At 45.3% G+C, this 13,903-nt stretch overlaps 1 protein-coding gene across 3 annotated transcripts in view; it reads left to right on the top strand.

Annotated features, from left to right (window-relative positions):
• Positions 1 to 3,127, top strand: part of TMEM150C (transmembrane protein 150C) — a 111,253-nt gene extending 108,126 nt beyond the window's left edge. For 2 of the 3 annotated variants that reach the window (XM_055588925.1, XM_055588924.1), the window contains exon 8: positions 966 to 3,127. In XM_055588925.1, coding sequence (XP_055444900.1) covers positions 966 to 1,174 — 209 coding nt within the window. In that variant the 3' untranslated portion in view covers positions 1,175 to 3,127. The remainder of the gene's footprint in view (positions 1 to 965) is intronic. The other variant, XM_055588926.1, reaches the window with a different exon arrangement.
• Positions 3,128 to 13,903: the final 10,776 nt, after the last annotated feature.

Below are 13,903 nucleotides of genomic sequence, written 5' to 3'. Positions count from 1 at the left end.
CATGGAGAATAGTGGGCAAATGCATGGGCAAGGAGTCAGAGTTCTTGTGTTTGAGCCCCAGTTCCACCAGTTAATACGTGTGTTACCCATTTGGCCTCCATTTCCTTATGTTAAGGGCTTCCTTGATGGCTCAATAGGTAAAGATCTGCCTGCAGTGCAAGAGACTTGGGTAGGAAATGGCAACCCACTCCAGTATTCTTGCCTGGAAAATTCCATGGACAGAGGAGCCTGGCAAGGTACAGTCCATGGAGTCTCAGAGTCAGATGTGACTGAGCGACAGACGGCTACAGTCCATGGGGTCTCAAAGAGTTGGACGCAACTGAGCATGCACACATGCCCCTGTACTCCCTAATATTTTTACTTATTTTTAATTGATAATTAATTATAATTGTTTTCAACATTATGTTGGTTTCTGCCGTACATCAACATGAATCAGCCATAGATATACATACGTCCCCTCCTTCTTGAACCTCCCTCCCACCTCCCACCCCATCCCACCCCCTTGAGATTGTCACAGAGCCCCGGTTTGAGTTACCTGAGTCATACAGCAAATTCCCACTGGCTGTTTCTTTTACATATGGTGGTGTCGGTGTTTCCATGCTATTCTCTCTATTCGTCCCACCCTCTCCTTCCGCTTCCCCCGCTGTGTCCACAAGTCTGTTCCCTATGTCTGCGTCTCCTCTGCTGCCCTGAAAATAGGTTCATCAGTCTGTGCTCCCTATTTTAAACAAACTGAAGATAACAGGATGTTGTGAGGATCCAGCTAGGTGCTCCATGAAAGCACCTAGAAGCATGTCTGGCACAAAGGAAGGGCTGCATGACGTGGCCTCATATTATTTATGTAGATAGAGTTCGGCTGGCCCCGTCAAGTTCTTTGGCTCTTTCCTGTAACCTGTCTCTGCCCAGAGAAGAGCCCAGCCTTAACGTGGCTGACGGAGGTACTTTCCTTGACCACTTCTCCTCAGACTTCATCCTCATGGCGCAAGGCATCCACATGTACGCCGCCAGGGTCCAGTGGGGCCTGGTCATGTGCTTCCTGTCTTACTTTGGCACCTTTGCTGTGGAGTTCCGGCATTATCGCTACGAGATTGTTTGCTCCGAATACCAGGAGAACTTCCTAAGCTTCTCAGAAAGCCTGTCTGAAGCTTCTGAATATCAAACCGACCAGGTGTAACCCTTCAGCTTTTCCTTGCTGGGCAGGTGGGTGTGGCAGCGAGGGAGGGGCCAGGACACACCCATAGGACTTGACACACAACCTCGTGACACACCACACACACACATTCATGGCCACATTTGCCAAATGAGCTTTTCAGGGCGAGTTATTTAACGAAAAAGCACAAGCCCTGTGTGTCGAAACACATGCTGTTACACTGAAAATATAATGCACGACAGAGCAAGAAGCTTGTGCATGATCAACGTCTTTTCCCCTCTCTCCCAACACCCGTGTTCTTATTGTCCTCTTCATGTACTCCAGCCACCGTGATCACCCTACCTTGGGTAGGGCAGGCCAAATGTGACGTGGGAACAATGCCAACTCCCAACGTTGCCTTCAGATCCAAAGGGCTTGGAACCAGCTCATGAAGAAATTGTGAATCTGGCTCTTGAATGGACCGAGTATCATTTACTTGGACAGGCACTGTATAGAGATGTGACCCCTCGTAACCTGTGGACGATGTGGGATCAAGGATGGAACTTTCCCAAAGAAACTCCCTTCATCATTGTTCAGCGGTTGGCTGACCAGATTCGACGCTATAAGCTGTGAGAGGGAAGTCCACCACGTGATTTGGACTTTCCTGTGACTGAGAAATATTCCCCAGTGTGAATATTTGCAGGACCAAGGTCTGCCAGGCATGGAGAGATGGGGGCAGCCAGGGTGTGGTTTCGTTTTTACTTCTATAGTACGCTATGTTTGGTTTTTATTTTCTACTTCATGATTTGCCTTTTTTTTTTTTGGTAAGTAACTACCATGGGTCTTTCAGAGGTCTCATGGATAAAGAGGATGTAGACCAAATGCAAGAACTAAACTTGTTTGGGGTTTAACCATGATAAAGCGGGGAGGGGAAGGTCACCTGTAGGCTCAATTTTATGTTTGAAGCCAAGAAAATATTCACAGAAAAGCACAAAGGTAATAAAAAGAACTCCTGGACATTTGTCAAAGATAGGAGTTTTAGAGCATCTTGTTGGAGGTTCAAATAAGAGGGGAGTTTCTCAAATGTACCTATCACTTAAATTTTGTATTGGGGTGGGGGAGGTTAAGGGCTTTTCATATTCAGAATTTGTAGGAGCCAATTAGAAGGGTACCCTCCCCCCCAAAACAAATTGGTTCAGCCCTACAACCCAGCATGCAGTTTCCACCTGCAAAGAGTTTTGAACTCAAACTGTAGGCCTGGGCTTTATAGAGGCTGTGTTTCATAAAAATGAGCAGAATTCTAAATTCAAAACGTCTTGGAGTTTTGGGCCAAGCTGACAGACGCTGTGAGTGCACTTTGTTTCAAGAAATCCCCAAATTCACTTCGCAGGGACTTGAGATTTCAAGGACTATAATGTGAACAATGTTTTTTAATTCAACACAAACTCTGAGCTTCTTGAGGAGGGGGTTCAATGACTTTTCACTTCTGTATTTATCCCCACTTCTTAGCACAGTGCCTGGCACACCTTAGGTGCTCAACCAACATCTGCTGACTAGAATTCCTGGTAATTTAGAGTAGGAAAAGGGTGTATCAGAGAAAGACTCAAAGATGAATGAGAGAGAAGATGACCGTTTCCTGCAAGATAGGAATGGAAGGAATCATGAGGTGGGGGAGGGAGAATACCTCTAACAGCCAAGTAAAATGTGAGAAAAAGAGTGTTCTCCTATTAGAAAGGCATCTTACTGTAAATAGTCCAAGGGGACATTTGTTATTTTTGAATACTGCTTTGGAGGTTTTTTTCATTTTTATATTTTAAAAATTTTATCAAGGAACAAAGATTTATGAAGTTTGCTTTTACTCTACACAATCCAAGTTAAATAGCTTTTGCTGATGCAATGTACACTTTTTAAGAGTGTATCTAATAGCACATTTTAACAGAATCGAGCAATGACTGGCATTATTCATTGAGATCTGATTGCTAAATAAAATTCTTTTATGCAGAATTGTGATTTTTTTTTTTTTTTGGCCTCTTCAAAGAACATTTCTTCTCTAATACTGAAACATAGGTAAACCCAATGAGACATTATGTTGAAAATGAACTTCAGTGTTACACCGATAGCATATTTCTAGGGTGTTTGGGAACACTAACAACCAAGTCTCTGATTCTCTAGACACCAACTGGGTGTCCTACGATTCAGTTCAATTCTGACACAACCCAATGTTATTGCCAGACTCCACCAGCTTAAAGGCTCAGTCCCACAAAACTGCCCTCACTTCCTATGCTGGTCACAAGTGTCAGGTCCCCAGATTACCTTAGGTTCAACCTGGTCATAAAATTTGGAGGGTTCCCGCAACTCCCTACCCCTCCCTTCAGTGGTTTCAGCTCACAGAACTTGGGAAGACAGTTTACTTCAATTTGCTGGTTTATCATAAAAGATATCGCTTGGGTTTTCCCGGTGGCACTGTGGATAGGAATCTGCCTACGAATGCAGGGGACACAAGTTCGATCCCTCGTCCAGGAAGATTCCACATGCCTCGGAGCAACTAAGCCTGTACGCCACAACTACTGAGCCTGCGTGCTGCAACTGCTGAAGCCTGTGTGCCTGGAGCCTGTGCTCTGCAACACGGGAAGCCACTGCGATGAGAAGCCCGTGCATCATGACGACAGTAAATCCCAGTCTCCTAGGTGCAGCAACAAAGACCCAGTGCTACCAAAGATAAATAAATCAATTTCTTAAGAAAAGCTATAGCTTCAGAACAGCCGAGTGGATGAAATGCACAGGACAAGGAAAGCGAGGGACGCAGGGGCACGCCATCCTCCCAGGGTTCAATGTGCTCACCAACACAGAGCTCTCTGAATCTCAACTGCTGGAGAGGGTATAGACCTTCCCCTCCAGCCCCCTCCCCCACCCCTGCCTGGAAGTCCGGCAGGAGATCTGGCTACTTGGTCTTCCTGGTGACCAGCTTCACCCTGAGGCCATCTAGAGGCCCCACCCATAGTGATCTCATGAGCATAAACTCAAGTGTGATCAAAGGGGCTCATTATGAAAAACAAAAGCTCCCCCTATCACTTGGAAAATTCCAAGAGTTTTAGGAGCTCTTGGCAGGAACCAAAGACAAAGACCAAATAAAATTTTGTATCAGAGCACACAGACCCGTAAAGATCCAGACGACAGAGCCTCCTAGGAGTTAAGGACCACAGTATTCATCTAGGAGGACAAGACCAGGGAGCCTGCATTTGGAGTGAGCATTCTTACAGGAGCTAATGCAGACGACCCAGAGAACACAATAGGAGATACACTACACTGCGTTTCTGGTAGTCCAGCTAAGTCTCCTGAAAAGTGCCCTTCCTGGTTAGGAGAGAAATATTTCAAAAACAACATTCGAGGTTCAATCGTTTTTGATTCAGTGGAGAACTGACAGTGAGGTCAAGTTGTGTTACCTGTGTTATTTATTGGATTTTCTTTGCACATGGTATGGAAAAGCAGAACTTGCATATCCTGAAATTTGCACTTTGCTGGTTATCGTGGAGACTGGTACATCACTGCTTATTTTTGTCCTTAGGCACTGTGTCAGGATGAATTAGGTTTTTGCCTTCCCAAAATAAAACTAATGAAACTAAAGTTTATTTTTCATACTAGGTGTCTATCCTGGATGAGCAAGGAGGCTCTGCTCATCATTATGACTCAAATACTGGCTGATAGAGGCTTCATCTTTTTTTTCCCCTAGCCGCAACCACGGACCATGTGGGATCTTAGTTTCTTGACCAGGGATCGAACTCAAGCCCTCCTGCTGGGGAATCGTAGAGCCCTAACCACTGGGCTGCCAAGGAACCTCTAAGTCTTCATCTTAACCCTTTCCATAGCTGCTGACAGCCAAGAAGATGTGGGAGACTGCTTGGTGGTCTTAAAACCACTATGAAAGGACAAACATCACTTAGCTTACATTTCACTGGTGAGAGCAAATCATCATAGCCAAGGGTGGCTCTCTGGCCATGTGCCCAGAGTGGGAGAAGCCTTTGTCAACAACCTTGTAACTTACTGCCACGATTCATATTTAGGTTTTTTAGGGGGGTTGGAGGTGGGATGTTATTGATTTACTTTTATTGAAATCTAATTGATGCACATTAAGTTTTAAAGACTTTTTTGAGTTACTATCCTTCCTTTGAAATGGGAGAAGAATTGTTAGAGAACTCATCAACAGGGACTTCCCTAGTGGTCTAGTGGCTAAGACTCCACGCTCCCAATTCAGGGGGCCCAGGTTTGATCCCTGGTCAGGGAACGAGATGCCACACGCTGCCACTGAGAGTTTGCATGCCACAACTAAAGATCCCACATGCCACAACCAAGATGAGAGATCTTGCAGGCCGCAACTAAGACCCAGTGCAGCCAAAAAAAAAGAAACTCATCATCATCCAGAAATGGAGGAAGGAGGCGAACTGTGGGGTTGGGTTAAACACCTAATTACAAGTGTGAAGAAGCATCTAAACAGCAGCTAAATGACAGAAGTGCAATTCCACCAAGTCTAAGGACTCTCAGCCACATTTAAAATGTGTCATGTCCTCCAAAGTAGTGGGAAGTTTGGAGAAAGAGAATTCCACATATGAAGCAAGTTGATTTTCACATGGTATAGAAAAGCAAAACTTGCATATCCTGAAATTTGCAATTTGCTAGTTATCGTGCGACGATAACTAGTTCTCTATCTGTTCAGATTGCCTGTTAACATTCCTCAAAGTGAGGGTTCCAAGAAACAGCAAACATCCATATCTGAAGCGCAAGGGAAGGTGAGTAAGAAGGTTAGGTCCATCACTGGAAAAGCAAAGATCTTTTCATTAGCATAAATATTATTTTATTTCTCCTATCTTAAAAAGTAAACAAGGACTTCCCTTGTTTACTGTGGTCCAGTGGTTAAGAATCCACCTGCCAATGCAGGGAATATGAGTTCGATCCCTGGTCCGGGAAGATCCCACATACTGCACAGCAACTGAGCCCATGCACCACAACTACTGAGCCGATGTGCCCTAGAGCCACGCTCTGCAACGAGAGAAGCCACCACAACGAGAAGCCCGTGCACCGAAACTAGAGGAGCCCGGATGGCTGCAACTAGAGAAAGCCCCCAGGCAGCAATGAAGACCCTGCCCAGTCATAAATAAATAAATAAATAAATTTTAAAGCAAGCAAAAGAAACAACAAAAAGTCCATATTTGCTGTTCCCAGCCCCTCTCCCACTTCTTTTTTTAAAAAATTTATTGAAATACAGTTGATTTACAATATTGTGTTAATTTCTGCTGTACAGCAAAGTGACTCAGTTACCCATATATATATATTTTTTTTCATATTCTTTTCCATTATGGTTTATCACAGGATACTGAATATAGTTCCCTGTGCTACACAGTAGGACCAGTTCTTTGCTGAACCCACTCCAATAAGCTGTTGCTTGTACCACTTCACTGGACCTGCTTTCCTCAAGTTCCCCTTGTCATGTTGTAGACACAGTTCATTCTTTTAATATTTTACATAGCTTCACAACTGGATCACCCACACTTTCTTCATGTGGCTTCCAGAACATCACACTCTTAGTCTCCTTCCTGCTCTTGTCCACTCCTCAGTCTCCTTTCCTGGGCTGCCTTCTCCCAGACATCCTAATGTCAGATGACCATCCTAACGCTGGTCTCGTGGCTCGGGCCTCGGAACTGTTCCCTCTCGTCTATGCTTCTGCTCTTGGTGACTTCGTCCAGTCTTCTAGTTTGAACTGTTGCCATCTACTCACCTCTCGCAGCTTCTCCAGCCCAGACCTCTATCCTAAATGCCAGGCCTATATATTCAACTACCTTTGTGGCATCTCCCCTCAAGGGCACCTCAAGTTTAACAGTCCTGATCTGATCCCTTTAAAGTCATTCCTCCAGGCATGTTCCCGTATAAGTTAAAGACAACTCATCTTCAAGTTGCCAGACTGAAACCTTGAAGTCATTCTTATCTCTTTCTTCTCTCACACCCATATCTGTCAGCAAATTCATTCTGCTTTATCTCTAAATTATAGTAGAGTTTATCCCCTGCTACCATCTGGTCCAAACCACTTCCATCTCTCCTGGATTTTTATAATAGCCTACAAAAACTAGTTTCTCTGCCTTTTCATTTGCTCCCTTCAGACCATCCTCAACACAGCATTCAAAATGATCTTAGATCATCACACTCCACTTAAAATCTTCCAATGGCTTCTCTTTTACTTAGACTAAAAGCCCAATTCACTGAAATGCCCTACAAAGGCCAATAGGACCTGCCTTCTCACCTTAAAAAAAAAATTTTTTTTTGGCTGCAAGCCAGGTCTTCGTTGCAGCACCTGAGATCTTTATTGCCACATGAGGGATTAGTTATGGAGTGTAAGATCCAATTCCCTGACCAGGGATGGAACCCAGGTCCCCTGCATTGGGAGCATGAAGTCTTAACTGCTAGATCACCAGGGAAGTCCTTGCCTCTCTACTTTTCATTCTCTCCGATCTAGTCCCTCTGACTCCATATGTTCCCCTAAGAGCCAGGCATGCTCTGACCTCAGGACCTTTGCATTTGTTAAAACCTCTGACTTGACAATCTTCCCCCAGATATGTAAAACTCTCACCTTCTTCACCTCCTCAAGTGTTACTTTCTCACTGGGGCCTCTCTGGCCTCTAGAATTCACCCACTTCGAGTCCATTCCAGCACCGTCACTCTTTTCAGCTTTATTTTGCTCCACAGCATTTTTTAAAAAACATGGTCCTGTAATTATGAAAATGTTTACATGCGTAACACTAACACATTTTACTTATCTTATTATCATATCCTCTCTACCCTACAAGGCAAGCCCCATGAGGGCAGGGATTTTTGCCTGCCTCATACCTGGTTCCTAGAACAGTGCCTGGTACAGCTAAGTGCTTAGCAAGTATTTTTTAAGTAAGTGGCTGTTAGCGACAACCCTGCCCTCTCTTTTAGTTTTATTATCATTCTTATTTTTCTTTTTTTAATATTTAGTCTTGTAAATACGAGCTACTCAGTGTTCACTTAGGAAACAATGGTAACGGTCAGATTTCAGAGGATGCAACTGTTCCTCCACTTCTCATAGCAAACAGCTTTCCTGTGTCTTAAGGAGGAAATTCCAGATTATAAAAAGGGTTATTTCTTATGATGTCTGCAGCAAGTAGAACACATTAAATACTCAGGTTCTAATTAGGACCTGAAGTAATCTTCATGCAAGCTCTGTGTCAGAACCTGATTTTCTCTTTTGGAGCTTCAAAAATAAAATCACTATTTTTGGATAACTGGGTACTTACCTGAAGAAAATTGCATCTATTTCATGGCTTTAAGACAGGAAGCTGAGATGAGCCTGCAAGTCATACTCAGATTTAAAAAAAAATTTTATTCCCCTCCACCACACACACCGTATGGCATGTGGGATTTTAATTCCCTTGACAGGGATTGAACCCGAAATCCCTTCATTGGAAGAATGGAGTCTTAACCACTGGACTGCCAGGGAAGTCCCATACTCAGATTTTTAAAATGTAGCTCATCAAAAACTCTCCTTACAGATAGTTTGGGTCAAGATAAACAAAAGGGTATAAGCTAGAACTAAGAGATTTATTTAACAGTCAACACCTAACACCTCTAGATGTCTGTAAACCAAGTTTAAATTTGTAGCCAAGGTCATTCAGAGAGGCTGGAGAAAAAGCGCTTGGATTAAACACAGGAACCAAGTGGATCCAGGGATTAGAAGCACTCCAGAGATTTCCCCAGTAGTCTAGTTACGGCTTCAAGCTCCTACTGCATGGGGTCCAGTTTCCATCCCTGGTCAAGGGGCTAAAATCCCACAAGTCACAGGCTGCAACAAAAATAAATAAATAAATAAAATTTTGCCTTTAACTTAACTTAAAAAGAAGTACTCCAGAGACTACTCACTGATTTGCTTCTCAAAGAGCCCTGGAGGCGCTTTCTCAAAACACAGCAGACTTCCACGTAGTGTCCATTAGTATTATTATCACTTGCCCCTGGAAAGCTTTAAACCCTACCCTTTTCTAGTATGAAACCTGAAAGCCTCATGCCTATTATTACTGGGTGTCTATTTCCATCTCATTGCATTGTATTCTGTAGGTAACAATGAACTCCTGGAATTTCAAGCACAGACTGTTAGGAATGGAAAGAACAAATTTGTGAGGCGCTATGAAAAAGACAGTGGGTGTGATTTGTTACTCCAGGAGGGTGAAGTGTTAGTCGCTCAGTTGTGTCCGACTCTTTATGGCCCCACCAGACTTTTCTGTCCATGGGATTCTCCAGGCAAGAATACTGGAGTGGGTTGCCATTCCCTTCTCCAGGGGATCTTCCTGACCCAGGGATTAAACCCGGGTCTCCTGCATTGCAGGCAGATTATTTACCATCTGAGCCACCAGGAAAGCCCCAGGAGGGTAAAGGGAAAGGAAAAAACAAAGACATTCTGAGGTTTCAAGCCTGGATGATTGGGGAGGTGGGGACACTGTGAAAATGGAGGAAGATGAGAGGCCGCTGTTTGGAGGGAGGAAAAGGGAACCTGTGATACAATCCTGCTGGTCATCCCCTCCCCCCAACTTCCCCAACCCCCTACACTTTTGAACACGGGCCCTTTAAATCCATCTGCACTGAAAGGGACAACTTGTCTGTCCACTGCTTGATACCGTATGACTCACTTGGTGAATTTCCAGTTACTGTGGCTGCCTAGCAAATTACCGCAAAATGTAGTGGCATAAAAACAACTGTGTATTATGCTCACAGATTCTGCGGGTCAGACAGGGCACAGCAGGGACAGCTCATTTCTGCTCCATGAGGTCTGAGGTCTCAGCTGGAACTCAAAGACTCTGAAGGCTGGTTTATTCATATGTCTGCAGATTGAGGCTGGCTGTCAGCTTGGGACCTTTTTATGAAAATATTTACTTGGCTGAACTGGGTCTTAGTTTATTTATTATTATTTATTTGGGCTTCCCTGTTGGCTCAGAAGGTAAAGAATCTGCTTACAACTTGGGAGACCCAGCTTTGATCCCTGGGTCAGAAACATCCCCTGGAGAAGGCAATGGCAACCCACTCCGGTATTCTTGCCTGGAGAATCCCATGGACAGAGGAGCCTGGTGGGCTGTAGTTCATAGGGTCGCAAAGAGTGACTAACACTTTCCCTTTTTGACATGAAGGCTCTTTAGTTGTGGCATGTGAATTCTTCATTGCAGCACATGGGATCTAGTTCCCTGACCAGGGACTGAACCCAGGTCCCCTGTATTGAGAGCTTGGAGTCTTAGCTGCTGGACCACCAGGGCAGTCCCAGCTTGGGGCGTCCTTTCCTCTCCCCGGGAGCCTCTCCACCTGGGCTAATTTGGGCTCTCACAGCGTGGTAGCTGGTTCCCCAAGGCAAGTGTCCAACCCCTAGCTCCTGAAAAAAGGCTAGAGAAGCTGTATCCTTCTCACAGTCTAGCCTGGAAAGTCCGAGTGTCACCTCTGTGGGCCTCTTTCGGTTGGAGCTGTCCTAAGCTCCCGCCCAGACTCAAGGAGGGAACAAAGGTCGCCACCTTCTTGGTGGGAGGAGTGTCAACGTCATATTGTTGAAGAGCATGGTGGGGTGACAGCAGGGAAAATGGAGGAGTAAGTCAAGGCTTCCTGGAGCAACAATATCGAATCTAACTCCAGACCAGAAGGTTGTGTGTTTAAATCACGTTGGGGTCAAAGTGTTATTTTTGGTATGACAGTATGGGGCTTCCATGATGGTTCACATGGTAAAGAATCTACCTGCAATGTGGGAAGACGCAGGTCCGATCCCTGGGTCGGGAAGATACCTCAGAGAAGGGCATGGCAACCCACTCCAGTATTCTTGCCTGGAGAATCCCATGGTCAGGGGAGCCTAGCGTGCTACAGTCCATGGGGTCATAAAGAGTCAGACATGACTGAGCAACTAACACACAAGGAACCTCAAGTCTTTCCCTCCAAGGGATTTCCCTGGTGGTCCAGTGGCTAAGATTCCAAGCATGCAATGCAGGGGTCCCAGGTTCAATCCCTCCTCAGAGATCTAGATCCCTCATGCTGCAACTGAGAATTCACGTGCCTCAACTAAGAATTCACATGCCGCACCTAACACCCAGTGCAGCCAAATAAACACATTAATTAATTACAAAACAAGTCCTTCCTTCCAAGGAAGCACAAATAGACTGGCAAAACCTGTCAGAATCAACTATTTCAAAATCCTGGAAAGTAAGTAAAACCTTGCAGCAGCCCAGAGGGAAAGGCGTAAGGCAAAAACAGCTGAATCTCAGTAAAAACAGAGAGTGTGGTGGTGTTTTAACTCTTTGGTCCCAGCCCTGCTCCCAGGCTCAAGGGTGGCCTTGACAGTAACAGCCTATATTTCTGGTACAGGTAAGAGCAGAAAAATGGACCCCATTTGTTGAGAATTGTGGCTGTTTGCTTTGACCTATGTGTTAGTTCAAGCAGCAGTTTAAAAAAAAAAAAAGCATAGGCTGCTTGTTGAAGTTTATTTTTTCACAGTCTGGAGGCTGGCAAGTCCAAGATCAAGGTTCTGGCCAATTCAGTTTTTGGTGAGGGCTCTCTGGGGTCTCTTCCTCCTCTTATAAGGACATAAATCCCACTGGATTAGGGCCCCACTCTGTGTGTGTGTGTGTGTGTGTGTGTGTGTGTTAGTTGCTCAGTTGTGTCTGACTCTTCAACTCCATGGACTGTAACCCACCAGACTACTCTGTCTGTGAGATTCTCCAGGCAAGAATACTGGAGTAGATAGCCATTTCCTTCTCTAGGGGATTTTCCCGACCCAGGGATTGAACCAGGGTCTCTTGCGTTGCAGGCAGATTCTTTATTGACTGAGCCACCAGGGAAGCCCAGGGCCCCACCCTGATGACTTGATCTAACCTTCAGTTTCAGTTCAGTTCAGTCGTTCAGTCGTGTCCAACTCTTTGCGACCCCATGAACTGCAGCATGCCAGGCCTCCCTGTCCAATGCCAACTCCCAGAGTTCACTCAAACTCATGTCCATTGAGTCGGTGATGCCATTCAGCCATCTCATCCTCTGTCGTCCCCTTCTCCTCCTGCCCCCAATCTTTTCCAGCATCAGGGTCTTTCAAATGAGTCAGTTCTTCGCATCAGGTGTTGGAGTATTGGAGTTTCAGCTTCAGCATCAGTCCTTCCAATGAATATTCAGGACTGATTTCCTTTAGGATGGACTGGTTGGATCTCCTTGCAGTCCAAGGGACTCTCAAGAGTCTTCTCCAACACCCCAGTTCAAAAGCATCAATTCTTCGGTGCTCAGCTTTCTTTAGAGTCCAATTCTCACATCCATACATGACTACTGGAAAAACCATGGTTTTGACTAGACAGATCTTTGTTGGCAAAGTAATGTCTCTGCTTTTTAATATGCGGTGTAGGTTGGTCATAACTTTTCTTCCAAGGAGCAAGTGTCTTTTTTAATTTCACGGCTGCAGTCAATTACCTCCTCAAGTTCCCATCTCCAAAGAAAGTCACAATGAAAGTCAGGACTTTAACATATGAATCTGAGAGGGGTTGGAGGGGGCAGGCAGAGGGCCTAGAAACACAGTTCAGTCCATGACAACCATCTGGTGGCTTCTTGGGGGACTGGCTCCAAGCATTCGCCTTTATCTTGCCTAACTAAGAGTTCCGCCAGGGTTGAGGCAGCTACCCTACCCAAGGGCAATTGTCAAAAATGTCCCTGGTGGTGCAGCGGATAGGAATCTGCCTTCTAGTGCAGGTTTGATCCCTGGTCTGGGAAGAGTCCACATGCCTTGGAGCAATTAGGCGCCTGTGCCACAACTACTGAGCCCAAGTGCTGCAACTACTGAGGCCCTTGTGCCTAGAGCCCGTGCTCTGCAACAAGAGAAGACACTGCAATGGAAGCCCATACTCTGCAACAAAGAGGAGCCCCAGCTTGCCATGACTAGAGAAAGTCCACCCTAAAACCAACAAAGACACAGTGCAGCCAAAAATAAATTATAGATTAAAAAAAAAAAAGTTTAAAGGCAGTGGATTAGGCACAGCTACCCGGAGTACTGTAGAACAACTGAGACTAATGACAGACTGACTAAAAAGCTTGAGAGGAAAGAGTGGAGAATGAGGTACTTTGGCAAATAAGGGCTGTGAAAAGTTCTGACATGTTCCTGGTGTTATGGGTCGACTTGTGTTTCCCCAAAAAGATCTGTTCGAGTCCTAATCCCCAACAGCTCAGGACGTGACCTTATTTAGAAATAGAATTGTTGCAGATGCAGTCAGTTAAGATGAGGTCATCCTGGAGTAGGGTCGGCTCCTAATCCCATCTCCTGTAAGTCAGTCAAGACACAGAGACACGGGGAGAAAGCCACTGGAGGCGGAGAGAGATCAGAGTGATGCCTCTGCACGCCAAGTAACGCTGAGCATCGGCAGCTGTCGGGAGAAGCGAGAGACAAGGGGCAGATTCTACTTCGGTGCCTCCAGAAGGAACCCACTCTGCTTACACCTTCATTTCAGGGTTTTGGCATCCAGAACTGTGAGAGAATAAACTTCTGTTGCTTTAAGCCACCCAATCTGAGGTTCTTTGGAGCCCTAGGAAACTAATACAATATTGTTGCTGTTTAGTTGCTAAGTTGTGTCTGACTCTTTTGCAACCCTATGGACTATAGCCCACCATGGGATTTCCCAGGCAAGAATACTGGAGTGGGTTGCTATTTCCTTCTCCAGGGGATCTTCCCAACCCAGGGATCGAACCCATGGCTCCTGTCGCATCCCCTGCACTGAAGGC

Source organism: Bubalus kerabau, chromosome 7, assembly GCF_029407905.1.
Source record: "Bubalus kerabau isolate K-KA32 ecotype Philippines breed swamp buffalo chromosome 7, PCC_UOA_SB_1v2, whole genome shotgun sequence".
Classification (NCBI taxonomy): domain Eukaryota; kingdom Metazoa; phylum Chordata; class Mammalia; order Artiodactyla; family Bovidae; genus Bubalus; species Bubalus kerabau.
Note: the sequence above shows the minus strand (reverse complement) of the source record. Positions and strands in the feature narration are given on the sequence as shown.